The sequence below is a fragment of the Mustela nivalis genome (assembly GCF_964662115.1).
Source record: "Mustela nivalis genome assembly, chromosome: 8".
NCBI lineage: Eukaryota > Metazoa > Chordata > Mammalia > Carnivora > Mustelidae > Mustela > Mustela nivalis.
The window spans coordinates 37,125,276-37,145,041 of NC_139027.1; the positions used below are offsets into that span (position 1 = coordinate 37,125,276).

The following is a 19,766-nucleotide window of genomic DNA, read 5'->3' on the forward strand; positions in this document are numbered from 1 at the left end:
CTTAGGGGCAGGCCATGTGCTGTAGGTGGGAGTCACCAGCCTCTGCAAAGTCTGGAGCTACCAGTCCCCTTGGAGCCTGAGCAGACCACCCTCCTGCACCCCAAGCTGCCCTCTGGTTCCCTGACACTCACTGTCATCCATTTTCCTCTTGCTGTCGCTGCCCGGCTGAGCGATCCCCAGGAGCCCGTTGATGGAGTAGGTGGAGCCCAGAGAGTCTGACTGGGGTGACTCTGGGGGGGTTACAGCCGAGCTGGGGACTGCAGTGGGATGAGAGGGAGAGGGTTAGCACATGGAGGGGGGACACCCCTCAGAGTCCCTTGTGGGAGGGGTTCTTGGAATGAAGGCTGCCTGAAATGTTGCTGCCCCTAAGTGTGTCAGCGCATCTTTCCCGGGACCCAGCGAAGCTTTGTCCTTGCAGAAGGGCTCAGTCCACGCCAGTGTGTTTGTCTGTGTGGGCGTGTGTGTGACTATGTGTTTGCACATGGGTGTTTGCATGCAAGGTTGAGCGTGCCAGCACATCAGCACTCACTCAGCGTATGTCCTGGGCTCAGGGACTTGGTGGCCACGCAGCTGTCCATGGGGAGGTTGAACGGTTGCTGCACTTTGGTCCGGATGATTCTGTAAGGAAGACCAGAAAGGCCATTAGAGAGAAGAGGAGGAAACAGGACTCACGAGGCCTGGGATCCCGTGCCTTTCTGAGTTTTTTTGGGTAACTTAGAGGTGCCTCAAGGACAACCTGTCTAAAACCAACCCCCTGACCTCACTCCTCACACCTGGTCCTTCCCAGTGTTCCTGTTTCATGATCAGTTCCACTGGAAACTCAAGATAGAAAGATCGGTGGGGCCTCACCTCTGCCTCCCTCCCTCCTCTATCAAAGCCATCATGAAGTTCTTGGGTTTGACCTTCTAAACCTCTCCAGCATTGACTCCTCTCTGCATGTCACAGTCAGCAACTTCATTCAGGCCATTCAGGGATCCCTCACTGGCCCATCCCTACCTGCTCTTGACTTTTTCTGATCTGTTCTCCCTATTGTACCCGGAGTGGACATTTTGAAATGCAACTCAGCCTCCTGCTGACAGTCTGTCCCGTTTCTTACAGATCACAGGCAAGAATATGTGACATGGCCACCAGCCTCTAAAAGGCAGTCTTTGCTGATATTTCCACCTCAGCTTACCTTGTGCTCCCCTTCTGTCTGCTGGCTTCCTTTCAGCTTCTTGTCTAAGATCTGTGAGCCACAGGGCCTTTGCGTGTGTTGTTTCAGAGCATCTTTGGCTTCCCTTTTTACTTAGTTAACTCTTACTCATTCTTTCTTTCTCAGGGACATCTTTTTTTTCCTTCCTAAACCAAGCACCCCATGCTAGCTCACGTACCTCATGTTCCTCTCCCTAGGAGGACTGAGAGCTGCATTTTTACAATTGTGTGTGGCGGCACTCAGTACTTGATAGCATCTGTCTTCTCTCTAGACTATAAGCTCCACAAGGACAAGGATTGTGTGTTCCCGGGGCCTAGCACATAATGAGTGAATTACGTATATGGGAATGAATGAGTGATAAATGATTGATTGAGGCTATGAGTGAATAATTGAATGACCAAACAATTGAGTGAATGCTTGAATGAGGGCCAGGTTAGGGGTCGTGTGGCCCAGAAAAGGGTCACTTCAGGATTCTTTTATCGAATGGAAGAGGATATAGCGTGTGAAGAAGGAAACTGGCAAAGTACAACTAGGGGTGGGGTGGGGTGGGGTGGGGTGGGGTGGGGACAGGAGTGTCGCAGAGCAGTGGGGAGGTGTGAATCCTGCTCTGTAGCACCTAGGGTGCTTCCTGCTTAGCTTTTCAGCAGGAGGGCCCTTCCTAGGCTCTCTTCCACCCAAGCCAGCCCTCCTTTGGGTCTCTATCATGGTTTCCCCAAAGCCCAGGTGCTCTGACTCTTCCCCTCCCCCCAACCCGGTGGCTGTGTCCCTCTTACCTATTGATGGAGCTGACACTGGGCACAGTGTCATTGTCACAGACACCCTCCGCCAGGAGCCGGTCTCGGATCTCCCAGGCAAACATGGTGGGGTTCTGCCGCTTGTAGTCTCCAATCTTCTCCACCACCTTGGGGGTGGCCACCTTGGGCTTGGAGCCCCCTATCACTCCAGGCCGGATGCTGCCAGTCTCGTAGTACCTACTCCAATAGAGAACCCCAAAGAATTACCCAATAAGCAGGTGGTGTCTCCGGGCTGGGACTTAGCCAGAGACTCTTGTTCCTCCCCAAGGCTTCTGGGGGTAAGATGTACCCCCAGGGCTGGGCTCAGATACTTAATGTTCCTGGCACTGTCTGTTTCCCTTGCATGAGTAGGTTTATGCTGCTGCCAAACCAGAGCCCCCAGCTCATGACTTCGCCCTGGACACCTGGCTTCTCCCTTTTTCCCTCCTGCCAGTATCCTGCATCTGAGTTCCCACAAGAGCCTCCTATGGCATACAAACAATCTCCCTTTAAGAAAGGAAGTTTTGCTGCGTATGTCTGTGCGTCCATAAAAGTTCACAGTAGTGGGTTTCTCTATGCAGCTTTCCGGGGTTAAAGCTTGACTCACCGTTCTTGGCCATCCTGGCTTTATGCCTCCCCAGGAGGCCAGCTTGGATTGTTGGGCCCTCGGCTCTGTCTTACCTTTGCTCCCCTACCTTCTCCCCCCACCGCCCCCACCACCACCCTGGTTGGCCACTGGCTTTCTACCAGATTACATAGTTCAGGTGGAAGCTGTTCTTCCCGGACTCTGGAATGCCGGCCTGGCTTGGATCCCCAACCACATCCAGCCCCTCAAGCCAAGCCTGCTCTCTCAGGCTGTCCACTTTTCCTCTCCTTTAAGCCCCAGACAGCTGCTTTGGTAGATTCGTAACTTAGGTCAGGATAACTTTCCCCTCTTTGTGGTGGAAACTCTCTGGTCTCTTCTGTCAGAGAATAAAGCTTGGTTCTTTAAAACTCTGCTTGTCTACCATAGCCATTCCAGACTCATCTCTTGAGGGCACTGCAGTCCATCCTAGGAGCCCCTCTCCTGACCCGAGGCAGAGGGGGTGGGACAGTGCCCTTGTCCTTGGCAACTTCAGTCAGGAAGCCAGAGCTCTCCACAGTTCAGCTACAGTCAGGTCCCTTTGGCTCTTTAAACCAGGACTGTTGCTGAATCCACCTATGAGCTGGGTGAGGGAGACAAGTACACTGAGCTGCTGCAAAGCCTCAAGTCCCCCAGGGAAGGGGCATTTTGGGAGTGGCTCTCCAGGCTATGCTCTGTCAGCCCAGAAGCAAGGCTTTGCTGCTCCTGGTCCCTCCTGAAACTTTGGGCCGGTGGTCCTCAACTCTGGGTATTGAAAACTGGAATCCCTTGAAGGAGCCTTAACACTATACAAACCTTTGGGCCTGTTCTCCTAAAGTTCTGCTTTAATAACGAGTGTGGGCTTGGGCCTAGACACACATACCTATTTTTTAACTAGGTTTCCCCAGGTGACTCCCTCGTGCAGACCTGGTGATGAACCACTGCTCTGGCATGAGTGTTCTTAACTGGTCCCTGTCATCCCCTAAAAATCACAACACCCAGGTCTGGCTCCTGGAGAAGATGCTGTGATTTATATGTCGGTGTGGACCAGGCTTAGGGCTGTGCAGCTCATCAAGGAACCCTGGTGCTCCTTTGCAGGTGCTCTGGGACTTAAGAGTTTAAGAAGCACACTCAAATATCCCTCATGCAGGGAGTGAGACCGCAGGAGCCACCTCTCCTGTGTGTCCCCTCCCTGGCTGCTCCGTTTCCCTTGGTCTCAGCCAGGGTGGGGCTGGGGTGCTTTGGGGAAGCATCTCAAGCTTTAGGAGTGGGGAGGCCCCTAAAAATGAGAGATGGGGCACAGGAGCAAAGGGGGAGGGAGAAATGAAAGGAAGGAGAAATGGACAAAGAAAGAAGCAAGGACAGGAAAATTACAGAAGAGCAGTGGGTGGGGAGGCACCACCGGGAGGGAAGCTGGACGTGGGAGCTGACCTAGTGCGCCCAGAGGAAGGGGCGTGGTCGCAAGGTGGACCTCCCAAGGCAAACCCTGCGCGGAAGGTGGCTCGTGGTGAATTTCGTGCTTATGATGAATTTCGTGCTTACCTGCCGAGGATTTTGCTGACACAGCCATGGCTGACTCGGAGCTGGCGGGAGATGTCACAGGGCCGCACGCCCTGGTGGGCCAGGTCCACGATGCGTTGACGCACCACTTCCGGCAGGGGTCGGCCGTTCACAAAGGCTCCTCCCAGTTGGTTCAGCCCTCCGTGGCCTAAGAAGACAGTAGTCCCAGGAACAGCTGTCAAGGCCAGGCAGGGCAGGGCGGTGGGAATTAGCCCTTGCGTGTGGGTGCTGTGCGCACGTGCAAACTCCCACCATCAGGCCCTCCAGTGCTCCTGCTGACATCTCCTCTCTCCCGTTGCAGGGGGAGGCTAAAAATGGGAAGGGTGGTGTATGATGCAGGAGGGACACACGCCATCTGGGGACCTATTGGGCCTACTCAGTCTCCTCTCAGACCCTCAGCCCTTCACTCTGAATAACACCCCCCCCCCTTCTTCCCTCTTTCTGACAAGTATCTAAAGATTAGAGATGCGGGGTCTTCCTACTCTGATGCTGAGCTGTGTGATGCTGGAGAACGTCTCCTCTCCTCTCTGGCTCCCCTTTCTTTATCTGTAAAATGAGGGCATAGACTAAATCGGTGGTCTTTACGTTTGTCTTTGTCTTTTTTCTTTTTAACACAGAGCCAGATTTTATCAGCACAAGTGCATCAAGAAACAGGAATGAATAAAAGCAGAGATTCTCTGGTTGAGCTGGGGCAGAGCGGCCCAGGCCTCATCTGTGGGCTCCCGGACCTAGTGATCCTATGGCTTCTTCTCCCTCTAATGGGCCAGAGAGCTGCAAGGCTGGACAGAGATCTCCACAGCACGTGGGGACTCCAGGGTCATGACATGCCGGGCTGCAGGCCATGATGCAGAATGTGGATGTGTGTGCGTGTTTCCTTAGCTGTCTTGCTAACTTGCCCTCGGCCCCAGCCTTTGTGTCATTCTGAGCCCATCTACCTAGTCAAGCACATATGTATTGAGCGCCTACCGTGTTCTGGGCACTGTACCAGGCCCTGCAGGTGCCTAGGTGAGTAAGGCAGATGCGATCTCTGCTCTTTTTTCATGGCGTTTACTAAAGTGAGAGCCCAGACCAACAAACAGCCAATCACCAGACCACGTGACCACTGCTGAGCCCAGGACCAGGCAGGGAGTTATGGGAACTACTGGAGGGGACCAAGCCCGGGCTTAGGGGACTCGAGAAGGGTTCCTGGAGAAGTCTACACTATAACTGAAGGTAAAGAGGTATTCGTCAAGGGAAGGAGAGAGGGAGAAAACTGTTCCAGGCAGTGCGAACAGCATGTGCAAAGGCTTAGAGTCAAGAAGGTGCTTGTCTGTTAGATTTACCAAACTTCTCAACTCTTGAAAATGCCAAGACCCACACTGGGCTCATTCTGGGGCTGAGATCGCCCTTTTGCTGATGAAGACTGGGGGTTGGAGAGTGTGAGTGACCTGCTTTCCATGACTTAACGTAATTTAGCGTATATGAGGAGCGCCCAGGCTCTACCCAAGGATTAAGGCTCCCCTCAGTTCTTGGGTTGTCCTATGGCCAGAACCAACCCTGGCAGCTTGGCATTGGTCCTGCAGTCTGTGCTGAAGGTGCCATGATTTGGGCATAAAGGATATCATTTCACGCCAGGGGATGACTTGGTGATCTGGCTGGGATGGTAGAGCTCCAGGGGTAGGAGTCAGGGAGAGCAGGCAGGCAAAGAGGAAGAGCCCACCCCAAGCCTTCTGTGTGAGCCCGTTAAGGACTATTTATGGGAAAGGGTGGGAAGTGCCTCCACTGGGCACACAGTACCCATTACCACCCACTGACTTAGCACATTCAGAACTGCCTTGCAATGTCTCCTCGGGGGCCCAAGCTGGCTTCAGCAGAACAGTCAATTTCTCTTAAATGAAAAAAGAAAGAGGCTATAAGTCTCTGGCCTGGGCGCTAAGTCAGGAGGAACAGGCCTGCTGGCCAAATACCCAGCAGGAGGGACACAGCGATCCATTTCCCCGGTAGAGGGAATTGGGTGAGCTTGGACACAATTTTCCACTGTACCCATACTAGGCAGCTTGTCCCAAAGAGTGCTCTCCACCAGGGCTGGGAGGACATCCCAGATGGCCCACTTTTGAACCCCTTTCACTGACTTCTGATGGCCACAGGCCGTCCTTGGACAATGGCTTAGTGCTTTGACCCACACTCCATCCCGGTGGTCTTTTGGCTCGTTGGGTGCAGACACTGAACACAAGGGGGCGCCAGACAGCCACCCAAACGCACACAAGACTTTGAGACAGTCCAGCTTTGTCCCCATTTTCCAGAACTTAGGCTTCTACCTCATCCACAAGGCTCAGGTGTTTGTCCTAGGACTGCTCTGTCTGGAAGCAAGGTTTCCTACACGTGGAGTTCTTCACCAGTAGAAAGGTAACAGGTTTAAAAAACCAAGTGCCATTTTTAAGGCACAATACCCAATACCTAAATTGGGTATTGTGCCTTAAAAAAAAAAAAAAAAAAAAAACCACACACACACAAAAAAAAACCCCAAAAAACCAAACCAAACAAAAAACCCCGTCTGTTTTTCTATTGAAGGAGCTATGTGGACTATTGTCCTAAATCTTCCTGAAGGACTTATCAGGATCCTTAGATCCTCAGGAGCCCTCCTTGAAAGCTTATTTATTAGATCATCTAACATCAGAGTGAAGAGGAAGTTGTTCTCATACTTCTGGTCCTTAAATTATAAATTCTCAAGTGCTTTCTCTTATTTTACTGACTTTGGAATGACCTTGTGTTGCTGTACAAAGAGCACTGGGCCAGATTCCTACACAGACTCTGCCTGTTTTAATTTTATCATTTGAGAAAGTAGCTTTCTTTTTTCCCAGCTTTACTGTTCTCATCCATTCAATGGGACTTCGTGCTGTGTCTGGGTATTGTGCTGTGTCTGGGTATTGTGCTGTGTCTGCTGTTGACCTATAACAACAGTTATTAGAAGACGGGGAAACGAGGATGTAGGAGTGTTTGGTTTGCTGAAAATCTTGATTTTGTGCAAAATTTTTCTAATTTTGAATATTTACATGGTTGAATGTTATGACCCCAAGCTCGGCCTTAGGGCTGGAACAGTGGTTCTCAAATTTGAGCATGCATCAGAATCACTTGGGGGGCTCGTTAAATCACAGGTTGATGAACCCAATGCCCTGAGTGTCTGAATTAGCAGTTCTGGGATGGAACCAAGTATTTGTTTCTAAGAAGTTCCCAGATACTGCTTGTCTGGGGCAAACCACTGCAAACCACTGGTTTAGGCTGGGCGATGGCTTGTAAAGAAAATCAAGAGAAGAACTAAATACTTGTACAGCTACCACCTTGTCCCCACCAGCTTCAAAGAATAATAATTCATACTGTTAGTATATCATAGTTTTCACTTCTTCATGTACGAGGTGCCTACCATGAAGGTGGAAACTATCTTGAAAAGGTCAAGAAATTGGCCCTCAAGAAACTTCAAATCTTTGGGAGACGCAATCACATATATTGGGAATCACTGTGCTAAGGGAGAAGTTTCTGGAAGAGGTTAAGTTCAGGTACTAGGGGAGGCCATAAGTGGTCAGTTGGAGGTTGTTGGGAGGGATGACTAGGAGATAACCAGGTAAAGAAGTTTCCACAGGAAAATAAATCCCTGCAGGGGATTTAATAAATCCCTGAGGTCTTGATGCTCTCAAGACATTGGAAGACCTTTACTGTGGTGTAGGACAGGCGGAGTCTGGAAAGAGCCTGCTGGCGGAAGATGGAGATGGCCACTATGGTTTGAGGTTTTGAGCTGAGTCTTTGTAATGGAAGGACTTTTGTCCTTCCTGTGTCCGGTGCGGGGGAGTGGGCTCTTCTGGGTGAGTCACCACCAACTGCCCAGAGGTGGGTGCAGACTTCCTTCCTGCCCTGGGAAGGGCTGGGCCACCCACTGTGCTGACCACCTTTCCATGACGCTGTGGACAGGGTGGGCTTTGAGGCCGGAAGCCAGGAATGAGTGGGGGCCCCTGGTTGGGCTGGGGGGAAGGTGTGAACCAGGAAGAGGTTTGAATCTTCCTAAGCAAGGGCTCTTTGCGTGGTCTGGAGCATCGTGGGTGGGGAGGGGTGGGTAAGGAAGAGGAAGATAAGCCTGTCCAGCTGGACACCAGCAGGTTCTAAGTGTGAAGGCCCTCAGACTAAGGGTTGCCAACCTTCCCGGGACCAGAGAGGACTGTTCTATAGTGAGGGGTCTGGATGCCTGCAAAGCCTGATGTCCAGCAAGGTATACTTTGGAGAAATGACCATTTAGGGAAGCATTAGGGCTTTCTTTGGTCATTTCTTTACTGCTTATAGAGCTCTGAGGAGCAGGAACGGTGGAAGGAAAAGAGAGAGGCTCATCATGCAAAACTCCTATTACAGGCACCAATCCCACATCCTTAAGGCCCACACAGAACTTTCCTGGGCCCCCCATAGTCCTCCTTACAAGTCGTCATCATGGTATCGATTACAGTGATCAGTCTCTTTGTTTCTTCTCCTCAAGTGCAGAGGCCCTATCTTTGCCCACCCAGCACGTGCCACAAAAGTCTAATGCTTCCGTGTGCACATGCAACAGAAAAATGCTTTTCCCATGTGAGGGGCGGGTGGGCGGCCATTGTGATGGTTACTGCGCAGACTCCCTGCCGTGGGATCCCTAAATGGCGGACTCTACAACCGTCCCCTTTCTTTCTGTCCCGTTCCTCACGCCTCTGCCCAGTTCCAGAGTGACACTGATTCAATGGGTTGTTTTTGGAAAATTTCCCCTTAACTACCTGGGGGTTTTTGCTTTAGTTCCAAAGGGAGTCAAGGGGGCAGGCGGTGGCTGCTTTGGGATGTCCTTTAGACCCCTAGGTGCCTGCTCGCCTTCCACAAGGGAATGGCCTTGCTGATGCAGAGCAGGCTGTTCCCCAGCTCCCTCGCTTCCAGGCCCGTGGTATCCCACGGCAACTTTGCAGCGGCTCTCGTTGGCCCGGCGCCTTTCTGGAATAAAGGCCAGGGCCTGTGCCTCTTTCCGTTCTTAGAGAAGATGTTCCAGGACCACGGAAAACCTCCTTCCAACCTCTCGGTCCATCTGCCATTGCAAGTGCGCACCGTGGATGGTGCAGGCATCCCGCATCCGTGCGTCTAGCTCTAACACAAAAGACGCGGGCGCGGAGAAGCAGGTTTCCGCATCAGGCTTCAGCCTGCTGCATGGCCTTGGCATCTGTGCCTTGCACTTTGCCCCCCACCCCACCCCCACCCCCCAGGCTAACTAACTGGAGTGGCAGAGTCAGGGGCTGGCTAAAGCTGTGGGTTATACTTCATTTCGCGTTAACCCCTCACCCTTCTACCTGTTCTGGAACGCTACTCCATACATGATCCTATTCCTTTTATGTTGTTTACGTCTCCCTTTCTACACCGTCTTTCCCCTGGACCTACAAGGAAATTCATCTATGCTGCTTCCTCACCCCCACCCCCTCCCCCCAATATTCTCCTCCTGACCATAAACTTTTTTCTTAGTATTGTTTTTGAACAGATCTCTCAAGAAGTAGTCCTACTTGCTGTTCCTATTTCTTTCCTTTCCCTCCTGGTTGCTCTGCTGCTTACCCTGCAGTGGGCCTCAGGGTTAGTGGGTACTCAGACACTCAGTACTGGATGGAAGGGGGTGGTGCTGGTACTAAGTTCTCCTCCTTGAGGGTGGTTCTGTGATGTGCTGTCTCCTGGCTCCTCAGACCTTCAGACCTGCTATTGTTTCTCCCTACTGGGATTCTCCTTTCCCTTTGTTCTATTATAGGCGTATTTTTAAAAAAAGATATTTATTTATTTATTTATTTGACAGACAGAGATCACAAGTAGGCAGAGAGGCAGGCAAAGAGAGAGAGAGAGAGAGAGAGAGAGGAGGAGGAAGCAGGCTCCCTGTGGAGCAGAGAGCCTGACTCGGGGCTTGATCCCAGCAACCCGGGACCACGACCTGAGCTGAAGGCAGAGGCTTTAACCCACTGAGCCACCCAGGCCCCTCTATATGTGTGTATTTTTCAGGCTTCTTTCAAACCCCAGGGCTCTGCCCACTGTAGACGGTCATCCTTGGTGATCACTCCCACTCCTGCCATTTTACCTACTACTGATGCCCTGATGGTCCTGCGGGCTTCCCCGGGACCTCCAGAGCGTTCCCCCTTCTCCTACGTTCAGTTTCCTATTGGAAATCTCCTGTTGGGTCACAAAGAAGCTTCTTACTAGTGTCATCTTGGTTGGGAGCCAAGGAGCTGCCGCACAAGCAGAGGACCTACCCTTTGGCATCACCTCGTGCCCCCTTCACCACTCCGCCCTGCACCCTCGTGGGCCTTCTGCGTGACCCCAGAGCCAGCAACGCGTCCTTCTCCCTTGGGGCTTTTGCACGTGCTGTTCCCTCTGCCTGAACTGTTGTCTTCCCCTCTTTATTTTTTCCCCCATTACACAGAATTTTTTTTAAATTAACATATAATGTATTATTTGTTTCAGGGGTACAGGTCTGTGATTCATCAGTCTCACACAATTCACAGCACTCACTGTAGCACATACCCTCCCCAGTGGCTATCCCTCAGCCACCCCATTCCTCCCCAGCCTCTCTACTCCTGCAACCCTCAGTTTGTTTCCTGAGATTAAGGGTCTCTTATGGTTTGTCTCCCACTCCGGTTTTGTCCGTTCCATTTTTCCTTTCTTCTCACCATGATCTTCTGCCTTCTTTCTCAATTCCACATATGAGCATGATTGTATGATAATTTTCTTTCTCTGATTGACTTATTTCATTGTCTTCCCCTCTTATCTCATTAACTCGGACTTGTCCCTTACAGTTTAGTGCAAAGCCACTTGGGCCAGGTGGCTTTGCTATCTCCTACGGAGAAGGTTAGGGCCTGTGTTTAGATGTTCTCCACCAACTTACCTTTCCTTTCCTGCCTGGTATTCATTCAAATTTAAATTTCACACTCATTGGCATGATTATACACCCGAGTAGCTCACCAGGTTGAAAGCTCCATGAAGGGGACAGGACCATGTCTGTTTTGTTTGTTATTAAATTGGATTAGGTATTCAATTAATATATGCCCCATGAATTAACTGAGCACCTTTAGCTTCTTCCATTCTCCCCAGATGGAGGACTCACCAAACTATGGCATTTTTGCCCCCTAAATGTTTACCTAACCGGTACCTTCCTAGCCATCCCTGCATTCACGCATCTGTGTATTTATGGATCTATTCGGTGTACATGTGCTGAATACCCACCACATGCCAAGCACTTTACTGGAACTGATCACAGAGAACGGACGCCTGACCTCAGGGAGCCTCCAGTCTAGAAATGGGTAGATATTTACAAAGTGAACACACAAATAATGTGTGAGTCCTGCTTGGATGGTGCTAAGGACACAGAAGGGTACAGTACTAAAGCATAATGGGTGGAGGGTGAGAGATAGAATTAGTTCCTAAGTGATGTATAATCTGGGACAAAGGTGTGTAGGAATTAACGAGTCACGTGGACTCACCCGTGCCCGCATTCAGCGTGCACAAGTGACTTTTTCCTGCAGAGCCACACATCTAAAACCCAAGTCCAGCCGTGTCCCTACTGAAGGAGACTGCTGGGGCACAGCCTCATCTCCTACCTGGTAAGGTCACTACCTGGTGGTAGTGTCTGCCACTACACGTATTAGAGAACGTGTCTGTACTAAACCTGGAGGAGAGGGTCCTCATGAGCTGAGCCAGGCTTACCTCTCCAGCCTGCATCCCTACCTGTCCAAGCCTTATTTCCAATGACCGAACACATCAGAATTGTTTGTTGGTCTTTCACAGCATCTGAATTCTTGCCTGTAGCCTTGTTTCTGCTGCCCTCCATGCCCGCAGTGACCTTTCTTCACCAGCTCTGGGTAAATCTGTACTTTGTACCTTGAGTCACTTCAGGAAGCTACCTCCTACAGGAAGTCTTCCCTGCCCTTCCTGCCTGCTGTTTCTGGTCCTTTCTTTGAAACATGCCAGGGCACGGTGTCTGCCACTACATGTATTAGAGAACATGTCTGTTTATATACTGGCTATGTCCCATGGCCTTCGACTATGGGCCCCTTGAGGGATGATGGGGCTTTTTTTTTTTTTTTTTTTTTAAATCTCTTAAAAGCCTGGATATCTAGTATAATGCTTGGTGCATAGTAGGTATCCAATAAGTGTTGGGTAATTACTAGAAGAACGGAAGGAAGGAAAGAAGGAAGGGAGGGGGGGGGAAGGGAGGGACAGAGAGACAGGGGGAGGAGAGAAAGTAAACAGGCCTAAAACAAGCCTAGCGAAGCCCACACATTCTTTGCCCTATGCAGAATTGTGTCTTCCAAAGTCACATTCTCTTAGACATGAGCTTTTTAAAAAAAGGGTCCGGGAAAAGAGAAGTTTGCCCTCCTCCAGGAGCCACGGGATGAAGGCAGAGGCCTTCCTTTACACCCAGGCTTTGTCATCAGCACGAGATGTGTGAGTGCTTGTCATGAACTTACAGCCTGTTTGGTTCTACGGGAGCTCTCTGTGGGAACAGAGCTACTGTGCCATGTCACCCACGTGAGGCAACTGTCACCAAGGTGGGTCTGCAGATTCTGAGGTGAGAAGCCTTTTCCTTCTAACCCTGGCCTGAGAGGGCCTTATGGAGAAAGACGAGGGGTGACCTACACAAGTTGACCTCCCTCCCCGGGGTTTATGGCTCTTTGGGGGAGACTTCAGTGTGCATCAAGGGAAAGAGCCACAAGGGACAGCTTGCATTAGGGATGACCACGGTGTAGTGTCAAAAACTGCCCTTCCAGGGACTTGGACATCCCAGGGTTAGGGGCTCCCTTGAGGAGAAGTTTCTGACTTGGGGCTGTGGGGCAGGGCTGCCCTTTTATGTCTAACAGGATCCAGCTGGTCAAAATGAAACTGGTTTCCCAGGTCTCGTTGCCAAGAAGCTCAGCATTGTGCTCTGTGTTCAAGGCCCGAGGGCACAACCAAGCCAGTCCTGGAGTCCTGTTTCCTCAGATCTCCTCTGACATTAAGTAGCATGTCTGTCGGAGTCCAGTCAGAAACAAGAAGCCTGTTCCTAGGCACTTTAGCAGGAGGCTTTGGTGTAGAAACTTGTTTCTCTGGGTGCTGGAGGGCTGTAAGAGCACAAAGGAGCCCTGAGGTACCCCTGAGGTACCTTGAGGTATCCTGAGCAGGGTACCCTGAGGTACCCTGAAGTATCCTGAGGTGGACATTGCAGGAAGAAGCCACTGGTCCCAGCAGGGAGCAAAAGGAAGAGGCCTATTCCTGCCTGTTCATTGTCTTGCTCTTGTAAGGTTCTAGAATGCCCTGGAGTCCCTATCTAAGTGGTTCTTCGTTGATTCCTGGCCTTGTTCTTCTTGGTTTTCCCTTCTGGTCTGTTGGGCTCTGTTCCTCTTGTGGGGCCTCCCTGCACTTTAATGCAGCCTGAGGGTTCTCCAGGTTGAGGCCATGAGGTCAGGCTCAGCTCCCAGCCTCTCTTACTTGGAGTTCTGGCAAATCTGAGGGTCTCTGGAGGCCCCTGGAACAATAGGATAAGAAGTCCAGCTCCCTTGGAAGCTCTGCCTTCCTCTTTGCTCCTCAACAGGGAGAGAGGGCTGGGAGAGGCAGAGGGCGACCAAGGGTGGATAAAGAGATTTCCTCTGGATTAGTCTCTAGCTGGGAAAGACCCACATTTGGCGGGTCATTTGCCAATGTTGGACTTTAAAAGAAGAGGAAAGAGGGGAAGGAGGCAAGGAGCAAAGGCTATTTTCAGGATTCAGCCTCCTTCCCCCATGAGTCAATGCTTAGGGATACCATGGAAAGCCAGCATGGCAGGAGGTACTGGCTCCTGAGCCAGGCAGAACACTCTGAAAGCATCCTTTCGTTAGCCCTCCTGACAGCCCGCTGAGGTAGGTACCCTGTTGTCCCCGTTTTACAGATGAGGAGCTGAGGAGCAGAGGCCATATGTAACTTGCCCAAGGCCACACCATTACAAAGGGGCAGAAGTGAGAGGTGGGCTTCGGGCCTTCAAGATACTGCTTGGGCCCATGTCCTCACCAGGCACGGCTCCTGGCAGCAGGATAGTCGGCCCCTTCTCTTGGAGCAACTGTGCCTTTCTGTCACCTACCAAACCCACTTTGGGGTCCCCCCCAGGTTTTCCTTTTCTTGAGGCCTAATCTTGTCTTTTCGATGGTTTTCTTCAGAGGACTCACTGAATTCGGTTCTCTTATACCTTCTTCCCCTGCATACTGGTTCATTCTCCTGCATTCTGTTCCCCTCTGTCGCTCCCAACCCTGCTTTGTGCCCAGTCTGTCTCCAATCCGGGTTTCATTCCTCTGCCCTCCCGTCCCTTGTCCCTGCCCTTTCCAATCGCCTCCTGCGTCTCTATTTCCAGCCTTCACTCGGGGCTCCTGCGTCTCCCTGTTCTCAGTCCTCCCAGCCCGCCCCTTCCCTGCCCCAGCCCCTGGGTCCTGTCCAAGATGGCAGAGCCCGCCCATCTGGCCCACCTCTCGCCTACCTTTCACCCCCAGCATTCTCTCCTCTCTGCCTCCCCCGCGCCTTTGGCCGCCCCCCCTCTCCACACCATCTTTATTGCCTGCATGACTGCTCAGGTTCTTCATCCCATCTTCCCCTCAAAGGCATTCGCAGCTCGGCTGTTATTCTTGTATTAGCATTGAACCCATTAAAGCTAATTTGTTTGCCCTAATCTCCATTTATTTTTCCCTAGTTGATATTAGATTTCCCTTTCTATTGCTCCAGCATGATTTTCTCTTTGTCTTCCTAATGGTCTACCCCCCTCTCTCTTCCTCTATTAATCTGGTTGGCTTCCCTGTATGTTTCAAGGCCTTTCTCCGCCTCCCCCAGCCCTTAGATTAACCCTGTCACCTCCCTCCCAGGAAGGGCCCCAGTGCGTGGATTTCCAGGGACGGAGCTGCTGTAAATGGCAAAAAAACCTCCAAGCTTCCTGGGAAAAGTCCTACCGGATGTGAGGTGCGGCCTTGTCCTGAAGCCAGTCTGGACACCCGGAGAGACCAGGGGCTGGTGAGCTGGAGGCGAGGGGGAGAACATGGGCTCTTCTGAGTCCTGGAGGGCCAGCAAGCGCAAGGGTTCCATGGCTAGGTTCCCCTCTGGGGCTGTCTCAGAGATTTCTGGAGGCCTCTACAAGCTTCCTCAGGTCTATAAACGGTATCGGTAATCCAAACAGTTGGATGGGCCACCCTCTCCCTGTGGTTAAGCTTGGGCACCGTTTCCCTTCCTTCCTTCATTCTCCAACTCGAGACACACTGCCTCTTCTCCCTGAAGGGGCGCAGCCTTGGAGTGGCTAATCTGCACCTCACACTCTGGCCTTCGTGTTCCCCCAAATAGAAGCCCCCCTGGGCCAGCTCTCAGAGACATTTACTATCCCCTCTCCGATTGCTCCGTCCCTAGCCCTCCACCTGAGGCTCATTATTAAGGCCTTTCTCAGGGTCCATGCTTTGCCTGCCCCCTAGCTGCCTAGCTGCTGGAAGGCAGGGGTAGCTTCCTACCTGGCCACATAAGCTTGCCTTGCAGGGGGACAGCCGTGCTCCTGCCCTGACTGCATGCTGGGATCGCCTGGGGCCTTTGGAACTTTCTACATCCAGTCAGTTCGACCAGAATTTCTTGGCAAGGTGTCCCTGAATCTGTATTTTTTAACAGTTCCTCTGTGATTGCCCAGAGTTTATATCCACTCAGTAGATGGTCAATAGATATTTATTGAAAGCATTAATTAATTGATTAAAAATAAACTTCTGGTCAGAGGCTTTGGTGGATGTTTCCAGGGCTGGTTGGAGGGTTCCCAGAGGCCATTCTTCTCGGCTCCTTCCCACTGAGCTCAGAGACCTCTAGACTCCCGACACCACACGCCATGGAGGACGTGAGGGGGATGATGCAGCAGAAAAGGCTTGAGCCTCTATCTCTCAGAGGAGAGAGGTGTGCGAGGTGGCGGCAAGGCCAGCAGCCCCTGGACACATACTTAGAATCCCAGAAGCCCCACAAATCACTGTGCTACACCTTCCAGCACCCTCCCTGGGGTCAGAGGCCTTGCGGATATTAATGCTGTTTTTTAAAATATGGGTCTATATTAAAGCAATTTTCAGTTCGTTAGATTTCAATTCCATGAGTACCCCCTCTATGTCTAATAATATTCCAGGCTGGGTGTGTGTGGGGAGATGGCTTCTGAGCAGAAGACACAGTTCTTGCCCTTGAGAAACTCACAAGTTAATAATCCCTGACACATTATAGAACCTTAAAATTTTAAAAATCCATTCACATGCACTGTCTCCTTCAGTTCTTTCGATGAGCCTGTGGAATGCTTATGGTGGTGGGGGGTGGTGTGTGTGTGTGTGTGTGTGTGTGTGTGTGTGTGTTGGGGAATGAGGGTGAGTCATCAGAATTTGCGTCCTGATGTCGTATGTTATGGAACATTCTGCCAGGTTCTATAGCTGAAAGTTATAATGCTATAAATGTGAGTTTTGTGGATGTTGATTTAAAAGTCACCCAGCGATGGGGAGGGGAGAGAGTGGGGAGGTAGCTGGAAGGGCCCCTGGAGGGGAAGGGAGAACAGGGAGGGGGAGAGGGAAGGAAGCAGCAGTCTGCCCTCCCTGAGAGGCCACAGGCACTAGGGCATCCTGAAGAGACATGAAATCATGTGACAAAGAGACGAGGGGAATCTTGCCTCACCTAGAAGGCTGAACTCAATGACCTCTGCTCTGAGATTCTCTCTAACTGGGATTCTGTGCTTCTGGATCTTAACTGAGATAAGAGGTGATTGACTAGCTCAGCACGGAGGTGGCTGGAAAGGATGAGCTTTGGCCTGAACTTGAAGGTGAGCTTTGGCCTGAACTTAGAAAGATTTTGTGTCTGTGTGTATGTGTGTGTGGGGTGGGGGGCAGAACCCTCGGGGCTGGGGTGGGAGGGGGAAGAAAGGAGGTCTGGCCTTCCTGAGGTGCGAAACAGGTAGGAACAAATGAAGAGGAACTGCTTTTTTGAGCCTGACGCACCGAGCCAAATCTGTGACAAAATGGCATGTCTGTGGTTTCCACACCTGACGATGGCTGGTTCCCCAGAACCCGGCACGGCACCGTAGCTGAGTGGATTACACACCCTAGAAGCCGCACTTGCTGCTGCATAAGATACCAGCAAGGCATAGATGGGGATAGACTCAGCCTGCAGGTTATGGTTTCAGGGGTAGGAACGGGGTTGCTGAGACCCAGGTTCCACCCACTCTCTGACCTTGCCTGTTTGTGCCTCAGCATCCTCATCTGGTCTGAAAGCACCGATGATCTTTACTGTCCTCCCAGTCCAATCACTGCAACGCCAGGACTGCCCTCAGGCCCTTGGGTGCAGAGAGAGCTCTGTGGGGGACCTTGGACAACTTTTCCACACAGGAGACCTACCAGGGGGTGGCCCTGAGGCCACTTGTAGGAATGAAGGAAAGTAGCCCTCTGGGCCACCATGTGACCTGCATGATGGCAGAGTGAGACACTGTGGCTAAGTGAATATGGAGGGGGCCATGTGCTGTATCCTGATCAGCGACAGAGTGGTGGGCCCTTCTAGACTGTCCTTGGCCAGGAAGGGGGAGGCGACCTGTCTAGTGTCACCAATGCACTTCATGACCTCACCAAGGTTCACATTTTCTCACATAATTTTCTCACATTTTCTGACCTAATCCTTGTTCATTCCACATTCCAGGCGACCCTTTGGGACCTGATGGCTAGCGCCATCTTAGTGGACACTGGAGGAAGAAAATTGTAGGGATTGGGCAGAATGTGTTCTGAACCAAGGCACACCCTAAAGAGATTTCTGCTCCTCTTACTAGCTTGTTTGCTTATCATTCTTATTTACTTACATCATGAACCCAGACAGGAGGCTCTGTTCTGTGGGTTCCGGGTTTGGGAAGCAGATTCCTTTCCTCTGTGGGAACACTGGGTGGGCAAACAAGAAAGGCTCTACAGAACCCAGATTGGCTTCTCCTCCTCTTCTGTCAGTCCCAATAGAGGTTTCTACACTTGGTGCCATTTGGACCTAAAGCAGCTAAAGGTCCATTCAGAGCTGGGTGGGGGACTGACCCAGACTAACCACCCACAACATTCAGATTGTTATGCATCAAATCGTGTCCCCTCAAAACTCGGACGTTGAGTCCCAACCCACGGGACCTCAGAATGTGACCTTATTTGGAAATAGGGTCTTTGTAAATGATCAAGATGCGGTCATTAGGGTGGGCCCTAATCCAATGTGACTGCGTCCTTCAGAAATGGGAAATGTGGACACCGAGGGGTGACGTAGGGAGAATGTGATGCAAAGGTTGGAGTTATGTTGCTATAAGCCAAGGAACATCAAAGATGGCCAGTAAACCACCAGAAGTTGGAGGAGGGGCATGGGAAACAGATTTCCCCTCAGAGCCCTCAGAAAGAACCAATCCTGCCAACACCTTGATCTCAGACTTCCAGCCTCCAGAGCTGTGAGACAGTAACTTTCTGTTATTTCAGCCTCCTGTATCCCTGCCCAGTTTGTGGTGCTTTGGTAGGGCAGCGCCAGCAATTTAATGCACAGATCCATAGGGTTCTAGCTCTGAACTGGATCCAGAAGACTTGGGAGGCCCCTGGGGGCTACTCTTCTGGGATATTCAGCTGTCCCTCCAAGTACTTTCCAGTCTAAGGCAGGCTCAGTCAAGCAGAGAGTGCTTTCTAACATCTGACCCTCTCTATGTGCACCTGCTCTCTTGACATCGCTGTCATTCCCATCTTGGTCTCCATTCCTGATCCTTCTATCACGTGGCAAATTTTTCTTTAATGCAAGGATGTCAACACACACAGCAGTATAGCAAAGCCTCGTGTAGGTGCCAATCACTCTTGCCTGGCCAGGCGGGGTTCCCCCCAAGTTAACCAGGAGTTCCGGGCTTCTCCTCCTTTCAAGAACTTTCTAGATTTTGCCCAAAGGTTGGTTATGGACTCACTTAACACTTGTAGAGCCCTTTTAAAGTGCTGGCAAGTAGGTGATTCTTACATTTAAATAAATTCAACAAATATCAATGGGACCTTGATTGCACCAGGGACGGGTTTTCATAATTCTATGAGAGGTGGGGCTGGCATGTCGAGCCCATTTTCTAGATGAAGACACTGACTAGGAAGGTTAACTAACTTGTGCACAGCCAGTTAAGAGAAGACCTGAGACTGCATGAGAGTCAGATCCACTCTCTCCCACAGCCAGAGGGGAAATCTCTGAGAGGCAGGGGTTCCATACAGAAAGAAGGTCTGTCTCCCCAGCAAATGTGGCATGCGAGTCTCCATGTGTGAGAGATCCCTGATGGGGCCTTGACTGGCAGACCCTAGATCTGGAGTTCTCAAATGCTAATCCACAGCAGAATTACTGGGCTCTTGTGATGGGGACAGGCTCCAGGGCCTTACATCTGTTCGCAGAGCCCTGGAAGCTTCTGAAGCTGGAATAAAGCCTACACTTGAGAAACACTTGTATAAAGCAAATTTCAAAGTGGTGATTTCATTTAGCAAATATTTATTAAGCATCTAGCCTATATCTACAATGTGCCAGATGAGTTTGGGGAATTCAGCTCTTGGAAGCACTGGTCCTCCCAGATAGCCCTGAATCTGGCCACCCACCCTGCCCAGCCGATGCCCAGCATCCATGAGGAAGGACA

General features: G+C 51.2%; 1 protein-coding gene across 9 annotated transcripts in view; it reads right to left on the bottom strand.

Moving 5' to 3' along the window:
* The window catches only part of PAX8 (paired box 8), a 57,039-nt gene that overhangs the window by 21,528 nt on the left and 15,745 nt on the right, over positions 1 to 19,766 (bottom strand). For 4 of the 9 annotated variants that reach the window (XM_082746582.1, XM_082746588.1, XM_082746586.1 and 1 more), the window contains exons 3-7: positions 15,073 to 15,268; positions 4,109 to 4,274; positions 1,966 to 2,166; positions 530 to 618; positions 132 to 257 (exon numbers count right to left, since the gene is read on the bottom strand). In XM_082746582.1, coding sequence (XP_082602708.1) covers positions 132 to 257; positions 530 to 618; positions 1,966 to 2,166; positions 4,109 to 4,274; positions 15,073 to 15,205 — 715 coding nt within the window. In that variant the 5' untranslated portion in view covers positions 15,206 to 15,268. Of the gene's footprint in view, positions 1 to 131; positions 258 to 529; positions 619 to 1,965; positions 2,167 to 4,108; positions 4,302 to 15,072; positions 15,269 to 19,766 lie in introns of all 9 variants that reach the window. The other 5 variants (XM_082746587.1, XM_082746583.1, XM_082746581.1 and 2 more) reach the window with 3 other exon arrangements.